The 21,725-nt window shown below is 43.2% G+C and overlaps 1 protein-coding gene across 11 annotated transcripts in view; it reads left to right on the top strand.

Annotated features, from left to right (window-relative positions):
• Positions 1 to 21,725, top strand: part of Zbtb20 (zinc finger and BTB domain containing 20) — a 730,935-nt gene that overhangs the window by 641,626 nt on the left and 67,584 nt on the right. For 8 of the 11 annotated variants that reach the window (XM_040750801.1, XM_040750807.1, XM_040750804.1 and 5 more), the window contains 2 exons: positions 14,831 to 14,931; positions 16,959 to 17,010. In XM_040750801.1, coding sequence (XP_040606735.1) covers positions 16,991 to 17,010 — 20 coding nt within the window. In that variant the 5' untranslated portion in view covers positions 14,831 to 14,931; positions 16,959 to 16,990. The remainder of the gene's footprint in view (positions 1 to 14,830; positions 14,932 to 16,958; positions 17,011 to 21,725) is intronic. The other 3 variants (XM_040750810.1, XM_040750809.1, XM_040750808.1) reach the window with 1 other exon arrangement.

Below are 21,725 nucleotides of genomic sequence, written 5' to 3'. Positions count from 1 at the left end.
TTGTCAGCAATGATCCAGAAATACTTTACTGTTGCAATGCAAAGTAACATCATAATCCATTTTTACACTGTAAGTGTGTGTGGCCCTTAAAGTCCTTGCTCAGATGCCAGACTCACCACTGTGAAGGAACTGGCTGACATAGTGCCCTGAAATCTCAGGTAAGTATAGTCATCTCACACAGGCATGAATTGAGCCTGTTGTTTGAAGCCAAGAGGGGAGGCAAAGCTCTGCTATTCCCTAAGTAGGAACCATTTGGCAATATTCACAATAGTTAGAGGGAATAGCCTTTTGTGAAGAAAATTGTGGTGTCTCAAGGCTGTTTTTATTAAAATATTTAGTCCACCAGCATACCAATTTTAAGAATAATTTAATTCACAAAGCCTATGAAATAAACAGAAGAGTCTAGCCCCAGCAGCTGCGTCCCACCACTGTGACCCTGCTGTGATGCAGGGTGATTCAGTGGTCAAGATCCCTCCCCACTGCTCTGCATTTGGATATTTGTGAGGGGGAAAAACTAGAGCTCATTTCCTTTAATATCCATATGGCATGTAGCAAAACCACCAGAGAATACTAAGCAGGACTTTTTTGGTCAGCTCTAGCCAGATGTTCAGGTAGCAGTAATAGAGAACTTCTCCTCCCTCTTATTTTCTTTCCTATGTGTTTTCTTCTCCAATCCAACACTTTCCTGCTTTTATAGATTGGGGTCACTCCTAAAGGAAGTAAGCAAAGTTTATCCTATTTTCAGGACCACACACTACCTTGATAGGTGACTGTCTCATTGTGCCTTTCTGTAGCCTAAGCAACTGGAGAGCATGTGAAATAGCCAGGTGCTAGTCCTCCGAGGACAGCATTTCATTTGAACTAGTCTAACCCACTGTTTGACACTGACGGAACAGTCAGAGAAGAAAGTTTTCCTCCTGTGGGCCTCCCCCAAATGAGTGGCAGGATGTAAGCTCTCTATCTGTAATTTTCCACAAAATTTTCCATGATATCTGGGGGTGCTGACTCCTGGGGATGCATGCTTTAAAATTAGGTTCTGGCTATGATTTCCCATAAGAGGGAAACATAAGGCAGTGAAGAAACACAGACATAGATATCTTTGTAATAATTTTCCTCATAAATATCTTAACTCACTAGCAAGACCCCATTTGATCCTCAATCAAATGAGTGATTTAAAGAAAAGAAATTATCTTTGGGGACTGGGGAGATGGCTCATTTAGTAAGATTCCTTGCTTTGTAATCACGAGGACTGGGGATAACCCCGGTACCCACATAAAATGCTGGACATGACTGCATGCACCTAGAATCCCAGCACTGTGGTGTAGAGAGGGAGAATTGCGGGCTCGCTAAACATTCAGTCTTGCCAGATAGTGAAGTTCTAGACCAAAGAGAGACCCGTTCTCAAAGGAATAAGGCACAGACAGTGACAGACGAGCAGACAGGAATTCCTTTTCTGGCTTTCAAATGTGGGTTCCACCACAGATGAAACACACACACACACACACACACACACACACACACACACACACACACACACACACACACACAAAGAACTTACCTTTGTGATTTTTTAAAATCACGTTTTCAGCCTTTCCTATCACTGGGATTTTGATTAATCATCTTAACAGGTGGCTGGGAGGAAATCACATGTGGAAAGTCCTCCTAGCTTATGGCAAACCAGAGGGATATGCTCATGAGAGAAATGCAAACCTATGCATGGAGTTACCCCGAGACACACACATACACAAAGAGAGTAGTTTAGGGACAGTGTGAGATGCTATCTGTCCTGCATGGGGAGACACTGAAGCCATGCTTTCCGTTCCTTCTCACTCCCTAGAAATATATGCAGTAAACAGAGCCAAGAAACTTTGGAATATACTCTGGTGAAACATAAAGGAGATGAGAAAAAGTCCTTTGACACTCCAATTTAACAGTGCAAGCTAGCAGCCAATACGGTGAAATAACGGCCTCTTTTGTCCTTTGGGTTTGATGTTTCTGTGCACTAGGAAAGAGTTAGAGAACATATCTGCCTTGTGTGTTTGGAACCCTTGACTGTTTCAAATACTTTTTAAGATGAATGCTTGTTTCCTACGTTTCCTTAAACAAGTTCAGTTAAACATATTGGTTATCCCACGATGCATGATTCTTCAATACATTACAAAATATGGGAAAATCCCTCGGGCCATCCCCTTTCTCCCTTCACCCCCTCCGGTCTGTCACACTGTGTGAGGAATTGAGAGTGTGTGTGCATATGTGCATGCATGTGTATGAGTGTGTCTGGGAGGTAGACAGATTCCCTACCTGGAAATGGCTTGCTATTATTAGATGTTCAGTTACCAGGGGTTATGTAAGACAATTGAAGCTCTGTTTTTTAACAGAGACATGATTCATGCTGCTTGTAGTAACAGTAACCACCTCCAAGCGAGACAGAAACCAGACACAGACAAAGGCTGGAGAAATCAATGCCGACTCCGTGCAGCCATTCTCCTGATACCTCTGCCTTTCAATCAGGGCACTTAGGTTATCAGGAAAGGAGGCTCCTGCTAATTCTGGATCTTTTCTGTCTCCTGGGATTGCCAGATAAATTCATGTGTCTGGAACTAGGTACAGGAAAAAACCAGGCTTCAAGAGCAGTGACATCCAACCTTCCTCCCTGGGATTCAGACACACCTGGTATTCAGAACAGTGCTCACACCTGCATGAGGCACAGTCCTCTCCAGGCCTTCGATTTAGAAAGCTTAGAAGTTGAGTGTTGGTCTCACCCCCTCTCAGAACTTCCCTCAAGTGGTGGTTTCAGCATGCCAGGGGAACAAAGAATGGAATGGTGTTCGAGTTGGTAACCCTTTATTACAGGGTCTCCCCAAACTCTAGCAGACACAGGCTCGCTTCTCAGCTGTCACACAGACTTAAGACCCTTCCCGGATTCCTCCAGACTGCACCAACTCCACAGTGCCCACAAATCTGCAGGTCAGCTTCACAACTGTGTGGGATAGGCAGCGCTTCTCAATACTACCTTTCAGGTGGGAACCAGCTCAGTGTTTAATGGTAGTGTTCTTTGTCCATGATTTTAGATATACATGCATACATGTGTATATACATACATTTACAGCTAGGAAAAGTTGGTGACCTGACCAGGGTCATGCAGATCCACTTTCAGATGCAGAAGAGAATGTGCAGATCTGGTTCTCAGTCTGGGACTCTCCTTTTCAAGTTTGCTACAAAGTTTGGTGATAACCAGGACATTTTTGAGGAAAGATTAAAAATAAGATAAAATAAAAAGAATTTTGCTGAAAACCTTGTTTTAGATTACACTTATTTGCCAGGCACTGAAATGCCTCCCCTCCCCTCCTCTCTTCCCTACCCCAGGCCCAAAGCATCTCATTTGTGCGAATCATGATGGCAACTCACTCTTAAAGAAAGTACCATGCACCAGGAGGTGGTGATATATGCCTTTAATCCCAGCACTAGGCAGGCAGAGGCAGATGAATTTCTGTGAGTTCGAGGCCAGCCTAGTCAACAGAGAGTTCCAGGTCAGGGATACATAGAGAAACCTTGTCCTGAAAAACCAGAAAGAAACAAGAGAGGGCAGGAGGGAAAGAGGGAGGGGGGGGAGGAGAGAGAAGGGATGGATGGAGGGAAAGAGAGAGAGAAAGAAAAAGAGAGAGAGGAGGGAGGGAGGGAATGGAGGGAAGAGACCCGTTCCTGTGTCTACCCCAGTGAAGTAGAGCATCCCCAGCAGTGTCGCCTTGTCCCTTCCAGTGATAGCCCAGAAAATGTGGACTTCTTCGGCTTCACCCAGACCCTGGAAACAAACCACTTCTGCTACAAAAAGAAGCTGACTCCTGACTGCAGAAACCTCCCATGACTTAGACAGTAGCAGGCCTGCCTCAGCTCCACACCCCACAGACAGGCTGCCCTTCGCTGTCTCCCATGTGTAAGCCACACAGAAAGACAGCTCTGAGTGTAGAAATGGCAGAGAACTGTCTAGCCATGTAGTCTCATCAAGCCAGTAATCCCCCACAATAGGATTTCATGTTATGAAACACTATTATTGATTACTAGTAATGATCACCATCATGATTCACTCTTGAGACTATTAACTATGAACTATACAAAATTTCATAAGTGTTTCTGCTATTTCACATGATGTCTACCTATTTTAACATAAAACATAAGTAAGCATTCTCATTTACAAAATAGTTTTTAATTAAATCATGTGTACAGCACTTCTTTAATCAAGGAAGGAAATGAAATACTTCACAGACAATATTTAATGACCACTTAGTCTTCGTATAAGTTATGAAAGTCATCTGTTCCCACAGTGTTTAAGGAAGAAAGTGGTACTCTTCCTGCACACGGGCAAACTCCCTGTTCATGTACCCAATCTCAGCACAAACTCACTATTAGGAAATAGGTTAAGTCTCTACTTCAGATAACATCTAATCTGCAGAACTCAAAGCCCTTTGCTATCTGCTTGCTCTGCACTGGGCTGGGAAGACCTGCCCAGGGCTATCTGTGTGGTGGCAGTAACCAGCCTTATAGGAAGACAGAACTCACTGTTTGGAGCTTTTGTATTGTGCAAGTGGCTGCCAAGCTGCCTTAGCTTACACAACACAATGTGTCTCCAGACTGCCTGGAGATGGAGGTTACTATATGGGTGAAAGGTGGCAGAGAATTCTAGAGACATTTGCTGCATGACCTGATGGTGTCTTTTATTTTCAGCAGGTTACTATGATTTAATGGTCATAGAAATTTTCCTTGATATAAAAGCATGTCCCAGGGCTTCCCTTCATGGTTGGTTTGGTGTTCCTTGTTATTTTCTCTGTCTCCCTGTTTGGTATCAACTAAGGAAGCGTCTTATAGCCTCTGCTTTTATAGATCTAGTCTTTTTCAAAGTCTGAGAAACACACAGTGGCATTTGTAGAGGCAACAGCAATAATAGTGGATGGTGTTTCTTTCCAACAAAGTATCATATATTCTTCCTGGGCCTATATGATCCTAAACAGTTCCCTACAGAAATTAGAGCTGGCCTCTAATACCTATGACAACCAATAACATGACTATAGCATCCTAATGTGTGCCGAGGCCTGCAGTAGGTGATGATGTTTCAGGAAAGTATGAGGAGGCCTATTCCCAACAGGACCGACACACTTCCAAATGATACAGAAAGCAGAGAGTAAACAATACTTACCCAGCTGCTGAGCCAATGTCAGAGGTCAATATCCGGCAAGGCATTCCTCACAACAAGGTTTCTTAAGGAATATGTCACTTCCTACAGGCCTTGAATGGGAAGAAAGCTCTGCTATGAAGAAAAGGTGACAAGTATGGTATACTGTTGTTTCCAAAGTGGTGTGTTCAGAAGCTTAGGGATATAAATGTGTTTCTCTCTCTGACCCTTAAAAGTTAACAGGTTAATACTAAATGGAGTATTAGCAGTAAGACCCTATTTTATAGGCACTCAATGACTTTCATCATAGGCAAAAGAAGCAAAAAGAAAAAGCTCTCCCCTAGTTTTCCTTGGGCATTTTCCTAGGTGAAATAATGTTCCATTAATCCAATTAACTTGGGTAAATATGGGGTCCTCAATACCTGTCTCTATGTGTATGGTGAGCATATAAGAGGGAACAAAGCATGTAGGGCTTCCTAAATGTATTTGACCAAAACATGTTAAAGATTTTTAAGTGATTTGTGTGTGAGTCCTTGTACAGCATTGGGGACTGGGTGGAGATGGCATAAGCAGGAATGGAGGTCGGACTTGTGGAATCCTCCTCAGAGTTGGCAGAAATTGCTTTTACAAACTGAGCCATCACATCAGCCCAACTTTTAATTTTAAAAATTAGTTAATTTATGTGTATGAGAGCTTAATCTGCATGTATTTCCACGCACCGTGTATGTGCCTGGTGCCAGCAGAAGTCGTAAGGGAGTGTGGATCCCCTGGAACAAATGTCTGTGATTGGACTTGTGGAGTCTGGGGCTTGAACCAGGATTCTCTGGAAGAGCAGCCAGTGCTTTTAACAATGAAGCCACCTTTCCAAGTCTCCCCTCCCCCGACCTAATTCTTCTTATGATGTTCTTTAAGGTACTAGCATCCTATAAGCTCTCTTTGAGATATACTAACTTAAAGGATTTGAAGGTCCAGAGTTGAAAATGAAGTAAGAAATCATGCTGTGATGGCCAGAACTATTGAGAATGGCATCCATTGACTGCAGAGAAGTAGCAGTGATAAGCCAGTAGACACAAGAAGTGAAGAGGGAGGGGGTGATGAAAGGGGAGAATCCACTGTGGGGAAGAAAACCAGAGCTGAGGTGACAGCAAGTGTGGGACAGCATAGGAGCCATGCTTATCAACTGAAAAAGAAAACAGAGAATGAGCAGGACTTGGCAAAAAGTGGCAAAAGTCAGATGTACTAAGGTTTGCACGTGGAAAACAATAGGCAGAGTCAGAGGCCCAAGATGGGAGCAGGTAGAGGGGGCCTTGCACCAAGGGCAGCAAGGAGCAACAAGCAGGAATCTGGATTCATGTGGTGAAGAAATTAAGGGTATGCTCTACTCATAAAAGATGAGAAGAGGGCCTGGAGAGATGGCTCAGAGGTTAAGAGCACTGGCTGTTCTTCCAGAGGTCCTGAGTTCAATTCCCAGCAACCACATGGTGGTTCACAACCATCTATAATGAGATCTGGTGCCCTTTTCTGGCATATGGGAATGCAGGCAGATAGAACACTGTATACATAATAAATAAATAAACCTTTAAAAAAAACAAAGCTGAGGAGGACAGGAAACCTGAAGGTTACTAAGGACAAAACTCAATGATCAGTGATGGGCTGGGGTCAAACTGAACAAAGATGCCATGTGAAAACAGCAGGAACCAGAGATTAACATTTGAAAAATGGGCTCTTCTCTTCACACATTAAGAATGGTGAATTTGCCGGGCAGTGGTGGCACACACCTTTAATCCCAGCACTCAGGAGGCAGAGGCAGGCGGATCTCTGTGAGTTCGAGGCCAGGCTGGACCAACAGCCTCCAAAACAATACAGAGAAACCCTGTCTCGAAAAACCAAAAAAAAAAAAAAAAAAAAAAAAAAAAAGCTGGCTTGGAAGAGTTGAAGTGACCTGTGAGAGAGACCTCAAAAGAGTAATTTAAGGAGGATGAGGGCCAAGTAGTAACTGAAGAATGATAATGAAGGTCTGTGGAACTCAAGTGGTGGGCCGGAGTATAACTCAGTGGCTTAGCGAATGCCTAGCATGCCAGAGGCCTCGAGTTCAGTCCCCAGTATGGGGTCAGGAATAGTAGTGGTGATTCAGATTCAAGTATTAATGTAGGGAGGGCATGAATCAAGTGTGGAGGGTTTTAAGAAGTATAAAAAATTCAATAGAAGGCAATAGAGGCCCATGATGGAGTTTCTAACAAAAGGCCTGTGGTGAGGACCCCAGGTGAAATGACAGGAATGAAGGCAGGAGGTCAGTGGGTTAGTGATTACAAGCTGCTACAGGCCACCCTCAGGGCAGTGTGATTAAAACCTGATGTTACATCCTTCTCTGCTCCTAACTTCATGGCCTATGGCAAATAGCTATATCTTTCCTCAGCAACCTCAGTTGCCTTGTCTATGTATAAAATACTGTGAAGAGTAATTAAGTTAAACAGTGAATGAAAAAGTGCATTTACCACGTGATTAGCATTTAGTTTGTGATAGCCAAAATTGTCACCTAGGTGAGGGAACAGAACAAGGAAGGTGAAATTCTCTTAGAGTGTGTTATCTGGGGCAAAGCTACTGTGATGTTTCCTAGTACCTGTTTTTCCAGAAAAGTGTAGTGGTTAGTACAGGAAATTTAATACAAGCAACAAAGTATGAAAGACTGATATACCAGGAAACATTCTGTCCAAAAACAATGCATCTGTTATATCCTGATTTCAGAATTTAGAGACCTTAAACTCACCAGGGCCTGTGACAGGTTCTCTGGACAGGAAGGTGTCAGTTAAAAATGGCTTAGAATGGATAGAATTGAGAAGGTAAGATGGCTATCCTGTAACTAGGTTTTCATTTAAGCCAATATATATATATATATATATATATATATATATATATATATATATATATCTCATGCCACTGTACACACCTGATCCCCAGTTCTCTTGTTTTAAATAAGAGCCCACTGTCTGGAATACTAAGGCTTTGGGGATATACAGCTCTTATTAACAGTTTGTGAATTGTCAAAAAGGAATCAGGGGTCTCTATGGAGAGAATTAAAATAGATTTACTGTGACACACAGTTGGACTGTGATTTCACTCTGTTGTCAGGGCTATTCCAGGGGTTTTTGAGCCATCAGAGGTATGAGTACTAACTGGTGGTTAATTAATGAGCTAAAATGTAAAACTGAAAATGGCTCTCACAGCATCGAGAAGCTGAAGCTGGGGTTCCTGATCACTTTGGCCATGCTGTCTTGTGTGCCTTCCTTGTTTAATAGTTGTCACCAGTTTCCATCAGGTGGGATTACTAACGGTGACTTGGGAATTCGTTCCAGGTAATTAGTTAAAAACTTAAAAGTCAAATAGATTTCTTAAACAGGTTTAATGGCTTCCCAGGGTGATGAGCTATATAGTTCCCACATTTTTCTTCTCAGGAGGCTATTAAAATTTTAAGGCATCTTGGAATCATAAAACACACCCCTTGTTTTTACAAATGGAAAGGATGATCCACTTAGAAGTTCAATTACTAATCTAAGGTCAATTACTAATCTAAGGTCATCCAGATAGTCCTAGAATTTTCATCCCATCTCTTATTCCTTTGAATTGTCTTTGAATCTCTCTCTCTCTCTCTCTCTCTCTCTCTCTCTCTCTCTCTCTCTCTCTCTCTCTCTCTGTCTGTCTCTCTCCCCCCTGTCTCCCTCCCCCTCCCCCTCTCTTACATGCACACAACACACACACACACACACACACACACACACACACAACATACACTGTGCTCCTCACTACTGGCTATTTCCTTTCTTGCATTTACCCTTGTGCTGTGAAATCTCTGTACTTCAGATCAGATTATGAGATAGTTGGTCTTTGCCTTTAGTAACCCCTCACCACTGACTCACCACTTCATTTAGAGTGAAGAAATGAGGGAAGTAGAACAATTTTAAATTTACTGTGATCTTTGAGACAGCTTTTTCTACACCTGGGAATTGCTGTTAGACAATTAAGGTTAGTAAAGCTCATTGAATTTCTCAGAGGAAAGGTGTTATTTGAATTATTACCAGATAATTATTGTTAAAAATAACAATAATGTAGAAATGAGAACGTGGCATGTTTGAGACATTATCATTTTGTAGTTCCAGAAGTTGAGGGAAATTACTGGAGATCTAGAAACAATTTTGTTCACAATGTACTTGATGTCAGAAACTGCTGAAATTGTAATGTCTAATGACTGACAAACTGGCCCAGAATTAGAAGCCATGTTGTTCAGCTGAACTGCCCCCTCGAAAACAAACCCCTATTAGGAAGGAGAATGTCAGTTGTAAGACCTGTGGTACCCAGACCTGTAGCATCAGCATCACCTGGGAGCTTGCTGAAATGCACAACTACAGACTACACCCGGACATGCTGACTTAGAAATACTGGTGCTTTTTGTGCTAGTTAGAACATGAAACTGATAGAAGACACTCACATCTCTAATTGGAAAGGGGTTAGGAAGGAGCCATGCATATTGGTAGCTTCAAGGCCAGTTTCTTCTTAGTGACTCTAGACTCTCAAGGAAATGACTCTGTGTGGGATCATAGCAGGAACCGGCAATGCATTTATGGTCTGTGAGAACTATTTTAGAATGACAAGAACAGAGTCAGAAGGAGGTGCATTTAGATTCCAGCCTCACTGCCCTCAAGCTTTCTAATCACAGACTCGTTCCATGAGCTCACTGAGTCATTGTCCCTCCTCCGTACATCAGGCATATTAATCAACATGGCTGAGAAAGTTAAATGAAAATGTTTTCATATATGCAGATGTGTGGTCCCTGATAGAATGTAGATATCCAGTAAATAGTTGCTGTTGTTTCAACTGTACCATTTATGTGATCTTCCATTTTCCATTGGTTTGGTGAGCTCTGAGGAGTGCAGATCGAAGGCCACAGTGAAGGCAGACCTCAGCAGACCGTTCCTCATGTGACATGTGACATTGTGTTCCACAGCCTCTCTACTCTGAGATGGCTCCCAAGGCTGGTGTGCAGAAATGCCAGCAGAGCAGCAGGGTGAAGAGAAGTGGCCCTCTCTCTGCTCTGCATCTGATGCCTCAAGAGACTTGCTCGGGTCTATGGGCAGCTCTTTATCACAGTGGGGACATAAGAGACAGAGACAAAGCTGGATTCCAAGAATCTGAATGGAATGCGTGGCACTAGCAACCCTGCAGAATTACCTATTAACTTCAACACTAAGTACACTGGATATGGACGTCACTAAAAGGGAATAAATGTGAGACCCCATGAAGTCATTTTCATTGACTCTTTTTTGGAGTATAACTACCCTTTAAGCAATCAAACATGACAGACCACACCGTATCACTGATTATAGACCCTCAGGTGTGTGCCAGCACCTGAGAGGGGAAATAAGGAAATAAGGGTAGAAGATGGTTTGCCAAAAACTGGAAAATCATAGCAGCAGGATATGAAGGAAAGGGGTCTGATTAAAGGACAGGAAGATTATGCCTCTGTTTAATTATAAATTTCACACTTTTAGTAAACTAGTATATGTCCCAAATATGTACACTTAACTAATTACATAGAGGATATCTGCGCATTGCCAGGTAACTGTTCACTGAAATGTGGGAGAATATTGATCAGTGATTTTCTTTATTACCTTAATGTAGTTGCCAGGAGATGAATGAGAAGAAAGTTCAGTGTGGCGCACTGTTAACAATCTCTAGCCATACGATGTGTTAGGAAGAACAGTGAACAGCTTCTGGGCCCAGTAGTGCTGGTTGTGTAGCTGCTGAGGCAAATGGATCGACTCATAGCACCTCTCCACTGTACCAGTCAAAACGGGTTTGATGACTGTTACCATCTCCTTCCTCTGCTGGGCAATAATGTGTTGGCGAGACTTATAGTACTGTAGAGCCTTTACTGTAGACTGATGTTTAAGAGGAAGCTCTCCTGGCCAGTGAGAATGACTGCTAGTTCCTAGAAACCCTGTTCTACTTGTTATGGTAAGCATCACTACCCCAAGACAATTAGTTGTTCCTGGTTTTAGTCTTAGATTGGTTTGAGTTTTTTGTTTGTTTGTTTTGTTTTGTTTAAGCTTTTTATTTAGGACTAAGGGGAAAAAATGATTCTGTTTGAGGTCAGAGGGGAAGTATAACAAATACTATTTCTTCCATCCCTGGAAGGAAACAAGGCAAGAAAATGAGAAGAGACTTGGGGCAGCCATCTGTACATTTCTATGAGTAAATCATTAAATAAGGAGAAAAATAAGTGCAAATTTAAGAACGTCCAGAGCATGAAGAGTGAGAAAAGTTAGCTGGGAAAAGAAGTGTTACTGCAACCGGCTATAATGAATTTAACCCTAGAATTAAGAGCCAGTTCCCACCGGAAACTAGCCAAAGCCATGGCCTTTTCAAAGGGGGAGGAGCCTCATCCTACTCTTCAGTCTGAGTTTGTCACCCCAGTGGTATTTTCAGTATTATCATAATTACTACTGCTGGTAATATTAGAAAAATCTGCTTCTTTGTTTTTATGATCTACCCTCATTTTAAGATGCTATTAAACTATAAAAATGGTATTTATTTGCTCCGTTTGTTGAAGTTAATAACTGAAACAAGTTTGTTAATTTTGAAACATAGTATACCCGCAAGCTCTCCCTGTCTCTGGTCTAGTCTTTTGGTCTGGTCATTGCTCTTGGTGGTCTGTGGGCTTACTGGTATTCACCAGGCACTGATAGATCCTTGCTTAGTTATGGACCTTGAGAAGTCGGCTCCCCTAATCTCCTCATCTGAGCATGAGGACAGTGGAATAGGTGAACCTCAAGTCCTCTCAGTTCATCAGTTTCTATACCCTTCTAAGCAAGATTCCTTATTCCTTTGGAATTCTACTCAACTAATGTGAGCTGAGCACATATCCAAATGCAAGGAATTGTACTCTGGAGGAAGGAAAAGAGATATGGTTCTTATTCTACATACCATAAACGGACATTGCCAACAGCCCTATACCCAAAGACAGTCACAAGAAAAAAGCTCAAGAAATACATTGGACCACAATTATACCTGATAGTAGAGACTTCAGGATGAATACCCAAGGATACAGGGAGAGCTGTCCATGTTTAAGCTGGCTAGAGAATGGAAAGCTATGTGGAAATATGATTGGCCAAAAGGAGTGTGACCTAATGTTAGTAGACTGAGCACAGAGACCCAGCAAGGCCTGTCTGTTCAGATTCTTGCTGGCCTCTCTGTGCAGCATTCCTTCTACCTGGGTATGGAGAGGACCCTTCCTTAACCCGGGGTCTTACGGTCTACTTCAAATAAGGTATGTCAGAACAGCTGTGACCTGTTCCTACAGAAAGGCATGAGAAGATTAGAGCGATGTTTTTAAGCTTCGTGATCTGCTGTTAGGAAAGATGTTCTAATCCCCATATCCTGCTTTGCAGAAAATACTGTCTTACTTCTGTGACTTGTGTTGCATTGAGAGGAGGCAGGGCAAAGGAGGACCAGAGGGATCAGAGGGAAAATTTGCTTCTCAGGCTATCTCTGAATTGGGAGAGATATGATACAAATGGTGATAGGTGTCAGTAGAATGTTCCAGTGGATTCAAGGGTATTTCTCTTGAGAAATTACTCCTAAATGGGGTGGTATTAATGGCACATAAAGAAGCTATAGGTAGACATTTGAATGAGAGAAAAGTAGCATAAACATATCGGAAAGAGTGGGGCTTTGTTGATGTATAGAATGAACTATAGGGACAAGAATTGAAAATTGGATGGGGCCTTATAACATACTCAATGTCAAGTTGAGAAGTTTGACTTTAATGCAGTCAACAAAGGAGTTTGGTGCACAGGAGGAATGTGTTTAGGGTGGTGCTTTAGAACACTGATGTAATGATGGAAGAAAGGTCGAGTATCAGTATAAAATAAAAAGAAACTAGAAGAATAGAGGCAGTCAGGAGATGTCCTCCGATGATCTGGCAGCAGGCAGTAAAGAGGTACTGGTGTTGGGTACCAAAAACAAGTAGATTCAAGAAAGTTGACCAGAGGAAGAACTGTAGGCTTAGCAGCTGATTGGATATGAAAGGCAAAATACATCAGGATATCTGCTCAACTATAGACAAGCCATGGAGTAAAGGTAGCATCAACTCTGGGGTAGCAACCGATTTGAAGGAAAAGACACAGACAAGTGAGGTCTATCTGAAAGTTTCTAATTTAAAAGAGGCTGAAAATACTTAACAGAGATGTTAAGTTTCAAAGAGTTAGAGACCCTGAACTGCTCACCTTTTCCAAGGGTCTCCTGCTACACACACTGGGTGACCAAATGATGAGTGCACAGGTCATTAGCTGACTTTAGAAGATGGGTTATGTAGCAATGCAGAAAGCAAGAACTGGAGATAGCAATGTAAATACTCTCTGGGAAAGTGCTTGTTGGGGTCCAGGCAAGATTTCTACACAAAGCCTTCAGGGTGGGGGATGTTAAGGAATTTACCCATCGAGGGAAGAAGAGAAGGAAAGCAAAGCGCAGGACACAGAGCAGCAGACTGGAGACACAGAGACAGACAATCAGGACAGTGTCTTGCCCCATCACAAAGGTGTGTGAGTTTCATGGACAAAGTGAACCACGAGCAAGACTGAAAAGGCAGGAATGTCAGGGTGAGGGGGCAGTGAGCTGGAGGCCCCTGGAGACAGATCGTAATCTATACTTTCTAAGGCTGTACTCCCTGGGGTTAAAGATAAGGAAGGGAGACTTCAGTTCTCTGCAAGGGAACAGAGAGAAGACACGAATCCAAACCAGGTTAAGTGGTGGTCTTCAGGAGAAGCAATGCCTGAGCAGTAGCAAGGGGGAGACTGAAGGGAGCCAAAAATACCAGTGCTGGGATAGACATGGACACTGGGCAGTACTACTCAGCCTTTCAAGAGAGGCGGTCTTGTCATCGCCACGTGAGTGCGATCTTCCAGAAAGATAACCATAGCATGCTCTCTCTTAGATGTAGGACCCCCAAAAAGTCAAACTCATAGAAGCAGAGAATAAAATGGTGACTAACATAAGCTATAGGGATGTTCAAAGAATTCTTGATTTTATTTAGTCATTTTTCTAGTCTAAACAAACATTTTATTCTAGACAAGACATAAGTTCAGATATTTTCCCCTTCTCTTCTCCATTCTCTTCCTCCAGGCAGCTGCTGTGATTTATAGTTTGCTATCCGCCCTAGGATTAAAAAATAAAAATAAAAAAACAAACTATCCTCACAAAACATAATATGTAACTTGATTTGTCTATCCCACAATGAACGCAAACCTCAAAGTATTGTGATAACATTATGTTCCACAAATAGGTATAATTTGTGCCAGCTAACAATCAACTAATACATGTAAAACATCAGAAGAATTGACGGGGCCAGGCTGGAAAGATGCTGTCCTCAGTCTTTCTGGCCTCACCTCCACTCAGCTTCCCAAAGTTGCTTCACCTGCACTCACGGTGCTCTGGTGTCTCAGACCATCCCAGCCATCAGCAGAAACACTGTGGACCAAAGATGCAGAACGAGCCCAGTCATGTTCCTCAGTTCCTCTCTTTCAAAAAAACGTTACATAAATAGCAAAGAATGCCATAATTACAACCTCCTCATTTAATGACCTTGTTTGTTTTGTTGTTTGTTTATGCTAGATGCAGCCGCTCTCTGTCCCCTGCCCCAATGAACATCTGCACTAGGCCCAAGCCTTGGAGTGACTTACCTGAAGAGTGACACTGTTTATCTGAAAACTACTGTAAGTACACTATGCCTCTGGTGAATTAGTCTACTTTGTGTAATAGATGGTGGTAGTGATGATGATGATGGTGCTGCTGCTGCTGCTAAACCACACAGTTGTAAAAGCAGGTAACATTTCAGATAGCTTCATCGTTTAGATGAACCTTCATCTCTTAGGTGACCATCCCAGTACCTGCAGCTGTTTTCATCTACCAGCATTCATTGCATGCATGCCTGCCCGGGCAGCGTTCTCTCCCATCTCCTGGTGGCTGGGTCATGCTGGATCTCTGTACACCTTGCAGGGACTGTAGATACTCTGCTTGGTTGTGTGTACCTCTTCCCAAGATGGCAGTAGCTACTCTTCCTGTGTTTGTGGCTCATCGTGTGTCAGTCTACCGAATCTGGTAGTCGCTTGTCATTCCACGGCACTCCGGTCAAATCTCTGAGCCACCTTATCTTGCCTATGCCTACATGGTCTCTGGGGCACAGCCCATGTTGTTGTTTCTTTGCAACTGTAGGAGACAAGGCTTCCTTTGGGACTCTGGGCTCCTTCCAGTGCATTTCCATCCCATCAAGCCAGGTCTGCTCTGCCCTCTGGGTGCAAGGCTCTGTGTAGCCGATTGGGTTCCTTGTACACAGAGCGTTTCTGTAGAAATATATCCCCACAAGGAAATAAGACAGGATAGGAGAGTCAATATCCACAGGAGACTAATGAAAATTTACTAATCATATTAAAACTAATAGATGAATATATGCTTTTTTCCACTAAGAAAAGCCAGACTTTTGAATTGTTTAGAAGCTATGCATGTAAAATAATTATGCATTTTAAAATGAAATCTCATTTTAATTGTACTTACAAGTTTTTCTGTAGGTAGGTAATGGGATGGAGATTTACAGAAGTCTCTGATTCTGGAAAATGCTAACCCTGGGAGGCTAATCCTCCTCTTTGGTGCCTGTTAGGATTTTTCACATTCATATTACCCATGTCTTTAGTTATTCTAGCATACCTCAAACCGGAAGAAATGAAGCTAGAATTTTGTTTTGAGTATTTTTACCTGTAATGCATTTGGTCTCTTGGATGATAATTGATGATAGCTGGTATGTAAGTGATGGACAGGCCTTTCTAGCCAAGATGGGGAATGAAGGGCATTGAGGGACTAGTCTGTAATGACATGAGAGAAGACCGTAAATTGTCACTTCTGCCTATAATCACACAGGGAACTTAATTGCATAATTTATCCTTATGTTCAAGTGCAGGGAGTCCCTTAGAAATCCTCACATCTGAGTAGTTTCTCACGTCTGAATTTTGCTTCAACATAAAGTGATGCTTGTGCCAGTAGCACAGTCAGGCTAGGACATAGACTGGTATCAAGGCTTGTGTATGCTTTACAGCTCCTCCATTCTTGTGCTGCAGAGAACACAGACCCAAAGCTACGAATTGGAATCTGGGCTTGGAAATTACAAGGAAATGCACAGTCACCCATTTTTGCCTCGGAACGATGTTTCATCTTCTCCTGGGCCCTGGGGAATGGGCAGGTTGGGTTATAACCCTAGTATTGTCTGCCCTTCAGAGACCCCATTACACAAGCAAAAGAAATAGTCACCAAGGCGGGGGAAATACAAAAACGGAACTTTACAAGTGTGTCCCTTCCTGAGAGTATCCTGAGAGCTGCCAGTGCTCTATACCTGTTCCCCAAGTAGAAGGTGATGGTTGGAGCGAGTGCTGGGTTGTATCACGTTACCTGTACACATGCTCAAACCTGCCTGCTTTCTCGTGCTGTTGTGATAATTTAGCCAGATGATGTAGAGAGAGGGTCTGGCGCGGCAGAGATGAGTATATCTCCTTACTCCACTACAACTTACTGAGCATTCCGTGGGTGCCAGACACTATTCTGGGGACTGGGATATTGTAGCAAGGAACACAAACAATTCCTCGCTTGTGAGCTTACGTTCAGCTTCCCTGCTCTATAAATGGCAAACAGACAAACTAGGTACGTGGAAGCTAACAGAAGACTGATTTGATTTTATTTTCCTTTTTCCTTCCAGAAAGTATAATTGAGAGGAAAAGTGTGAAAGAGATGCAAAGGGGAAACAATAGGTATGCCAATGAATCTTGCCAACCCACCTGCCACTCCCTGTCCTAATGCATGACCCAGAGACTTCCCAGGGCTCCAGTGCCCAGGCTCACTCGTTCTCTGGCCTCCTTAGAATCAGGCCTGAAGAAGACTTCTGCAAGAGATGTGAGGATGGGAGCAGCAAGAAGTGAAAATGTCACAGCCCACCCTAGTGCCACCCTGACTCAGTTCAGAAAACGTGCCTCTCTCTCTCGCCTTCAGGTTTCACCACGGTAAAGAAGAGATCAACAAGTCTCCATTGTTGCCGATCTCTGGTGTTTAACATCACTTGCTCTCATGTACCTTAGCATACAGCTCCCTCATCCTTCAGTTAAAACCTTAAAGGTAGCTGGGCAGTAGAGGCACACACCTTTTAACCCCAGAACTTGGGAGGCAGAGGCAGGCCGATCTCTGTGAGTTCGAGGCCCGTTACAAAGCTAGTTCCAGGACAGCCAATGCTACACAACGAAACCCTGTCTCAAAAACAAAAACAAAAACAAAAAAACAAAAAAGAGGGGTGGGTGGGAGGGGGACCCTTACATGTGTCATTTATTACCTGCCAGGATCCTGACTATGGTGAGGAGAGGCAGTGAAAAATATTGTAAACCAGCCCTGCCAAGAAGAAAAAAAAAAAAGATTGAGATAATAAAATGCTTTAATCATGAAAACATTTTAAATTAATGTGAGAATACTGGGCCAGTTGTGAAAAGATAAATTGTAAGAAGGCGTGATAAGCAAGAGTCCTGTAGGTTGGTTTCATGAATAGACCACAGTGTTTGGGCCCAAGGGCTATTGTGGGCCAAGTGCAGCTTGCTTGACCCTCGGCTCCAAGGAGCTCTCAGGGCAGCCTCAGCAATGAGAGGCGTGTGAACAGAAGAGAGTGGGGGGGTGAGATCAGGGTGGGAAGAAGAGGTTGCTGAGCCTCACATTCCTTCGCTGTTCACTACAATAACAATCCTTCTGCCCTTGCCCCTGACCTAGATATTCAAAAGACTACTAAAATGAAGATGCTGTCTTGTACAGCTAACATGAACGCCACAGAACTAATATTTTTCAAAAAGCACCATCATAGAGTACTTGTTTTCTGGGCCAGCACTGTGTCTAACACAGCCTGGCTTATCTGCTATATTCTTACCCATAGCCCACAGCTAGAAAGTATCACTGTTCCCATTTTACAGATGGGGAAGATGATAGCTCAGAGTTGCAAACTAACCTGCCTTGGGCACATGGCTGCTATCTGGTAGTGCTCAGTTTTCCTAAATTCCCCTCGTCGGGTGGGAGTGGTGGTGTCTTTTTACCTGCTGCAACCCCTCCCTGGACACTCTACAATTGTAAAGCAGAGGAGGAAAATAGTTGCCACTCCAAAAAGGCTGAGGAAGGCATCACTGATTTAAATTATCCTGATCCAATGACTGAGTAATTATTTATCAAAGGGAGGTTCTGACTAATCCTCTCCAGTCCAACCAGGCTGGTAAGTGGAAAGCCTGTTAATGTGCAGGAGAGGGTGGGAGCCCACTGAAGGGAGAAAATGGGGAGAGCGAGATAGAAGAAGCGCTTGCCTCTCGGCAGACCCTGGAGCCTGATAAGAGCTCACACAGATAAAATATTTATTTTTCCATATGTTGCAGAAAGTATTGCCATCACTGTATGTGTGCAATATGTGCAAATGAGTGTGAACTGTATGCATCCAACGCTACAGATCTGCCTAATTTCCATGCACTTAACATGCCCCATACCCAACAGCGCATCCATAGGTTTTAATGCGTATTTCTCTGCACAAACAACATGGTCTAGTTAGAGAAGAGCCAGCATCCTTCACAGACTAGCGCACTGCTCTGTTTCAGCCCGAAACTTTCTGTGGGGGCCAGCACAGGGAGAGTTAAAAAAACAGAAGGTTCTGCTGGCTGGCTCGGATGCCCTTCACCTTAAACCGCCTTCCTAGTTCTTGAAGCAGCCTTTTTCTCATAACAAAAATGTTCACAGTGGGGAGATGAAAATGTTTTTGTTCTCTTTGGACAATTGGGACATGTTCAGTCAGAATGTCAGCACTGACCGTTGAAAGGCGGGTGCCTGCAGCCACACTTTTTTTCTTTTTCTCTTTTCTTTTTCTTTTTTTTGAATGCCGAGCCCACCAGTGTGGCGGGAGGAAGTGCACAATGATTGGCCTGTTTTTCTGTGGAAGTGTTCAGGGTACGCCCAGTTTTGCTTTGCATATATTTACGAAACATCTGTCCTTCTCTTGTTCTGAAGTCTTCCTCCCTCACATCCCCCTTTCCCCTTTCCCCCGGGTTTTTCTTTGTTGTTGTTGGCCTGGCCTGTCTGACTTTTTCGTTAAGTTTTCATTTTCCGGTCGAGGGGCCACCTCATCACAGGGTATAATTGTAACAGAGAGAGAGAGAGACAGAGACAGAGACAGAGACAGAGACAGAGACAGAGAGAATGAGAAGATACACAGCAGGCGGGGGAGAAAACAAACTTGAAAGAGACTGAGAGGCCAGAAAGAGCTTGGCAAACCAACCTTTGGCATGGTGACCAGGAGGAAGGTTCTGGTAGGAGTTTGTTCCCTGAAATGCTGCCTGGAGTCAGCCAGTGTGCTGCTGCCCTCTACAGGCTCCAGGGGATAGTGCAGGCTATACAGGCTTGTACAGACATGTCCTCAGATGTGCCTGTTTATACAATCCTTTTTATGCAACCAAAGAAGGCATTTTCAGTTAATTACAAGAGAGCTTGCTCTTTCCTCCTTAATAAACCACAAACTGCAAAAAAAAAATGGGTCATAGAACAGCACCTGTGCGTGTCAGACAGACTGGTGTAATGTGTTGCTGTTCCTTGGCTTCAGAAAAAGGAGTCCCAAAGAATTGTGAAAGAGGTTGAGGCTGGAGAGGAAATGCTCCAACAGACAGTGTGTAGTGCTCTTGTCTGTAAGTTGGGAAACAGCCAATGGTAAAAGGATAAATAAAGTGATATTAAGCAAATGAGGGAAGGAGCCAGGTAGGTTTTGAACATGTCCTTCTTGCAGAGGTGACTGCAATGCTCCTGTGACATGGATGGCCTCCCAAGGTGATCCTAGACATAAGATGAGGCACAAGATATCATGCTGGCATCACAATGCAATTCAGGACAAGAAGCAACGATGTAAACAGTGCAGTTTCGGCAGAGTTAAATCAGAGTCTTTGGGTGTTTGACAGTATCAGTGCTTGGAAGAGAACACCCTTAATTCTCTCAACCATGTCTGAAACTAAAGGCCTGTATGCACCAGAGGTCATTCTGTTTTCTGCTACATGATAATGACCAATGGTGTTTTGCCCCTATATTTAGATGAATTACAAGGAGCAGCCACTCTTATTAAATACTCTTCATGTAATCAATGAAAAAGCAGCCAATCCAGGTTGATTCTACTGCTGCATTAAAAACTAGGAAGCGTAATTGAGATTCAGACTGGGACTAGTCTCCAAGTGTACTTGAATTTCAGCTCTGTTTCATTTCATCAGCAAACAGCTTTTGAATGGCTGCTGTGAAAAAGTTGTCCTGGTTCACAGTATAGACTAGACAGTAAACTCTGGGAGGACAGGACCAGATTGCTCAACCCAAAACTTGTATAACACATCACAACCACATGGTATTTGTAAAATGAATGTGTGAATGAATGAGTGAATGAGGGGAGGAGCAGGAAGGCGAAAGGAAAGAAAAGAAGTGGAAAGAAAACCAGAAATATAACAATAACAAGAACAGTCCCCTTCCCACGGAGGTTATTCTCTCCTAGAAGTAAGAACCTGTAACAAACAATTACTAAAATAAGGTTTAGTGAGTAAAACAAGAATACTGAAATGACTGAGATTTTAGAATGATATGGAGAAGAGTCACCCTTTCTGAAAGAAGGGTCTCACAGCAGTGTAACATGCAGCTGGCATTTAATAAGTGTGAAGGGTACGTCTCTTTCCATCAGGCAGAGATGAGAAAAGGCTGTTCACTGCAAGAGCAGTAATGAGGACAGGTGACTAGCCCAGAGTGTACATTCCAGAGCTCTGGGAATGATAAACAAACTCCAAGGTGGCCATTATATGGGACCCATGAGATAAGGTAGGACAGATAAGGAGCTGACCTCGAATGTCAGGCTACCATGGTCCTGTGGGATCTAGTGAATGAAAAGCCCAGGACGAGGGTGAGGTGGGGGATGGCAAACCAGTTAGTGGACACTGGAAAGTGTTAAGGCAACTGCCTGGAGAGGGAGCAGATGGAGAGGACTGCAGGGTAAGCTGAGGCAGAGGAAGGTAAGCGCTGTATTGGGGACTTCCGCAGCAGACCACACTGCTAGAAATAGATGCCTCAGGGGAAGCACTGGTTCTGCGGGGAGGAGGGATTGACTTTGGAGATTTTGATCTTGGATGCTTTCTTAATCTGAAAAACTAGAGTGGCAGATCCTTGGGGGTCCCCAGGAAGGCATGGAATTCAAGGTTTAGCCTCAGAGTCACCTATCCGGCAATGATAAGGTTTGTTTTTATTCTGTTAGCTTTCTCCACACCAAAAAAATGTATCGGAAAGCTCCCCTCCCCCAATTCTAATCTTTACCATGCTATTTCTGCCTCGTGCCCTCTGAAGAAACAGATTTGATTTCACAACCTGTTGGACTAAAAACACAGCATACTAATCATAACACCATATTCTGCGAGGGCAGATTTGACTACCCAGTACAACACAT

The sequence above is a fragment of the Mesocricetus auratus genome, unplaced genomic scaffold (genome assembly GCF_017639785.1).
Source record: "Mesocricetus auratus isolate SY011 unplaced genomic scaffold, BCM_Maur_2.0 Super-Scaffold_100008, whole genome shotgun sequence".
Taxonomy (NCBI): domain Eukaryota; kingdom Metazoa; phylum Chordata; class Mammalia; order Rodentia; family Cricetidae; genus Mesocricetus; species Mesocricetus auratus.
Note: the sequence above shows the minus strand (reverse complement) of the source record. Positions and strands in the feature narration are given on the sequence as shown.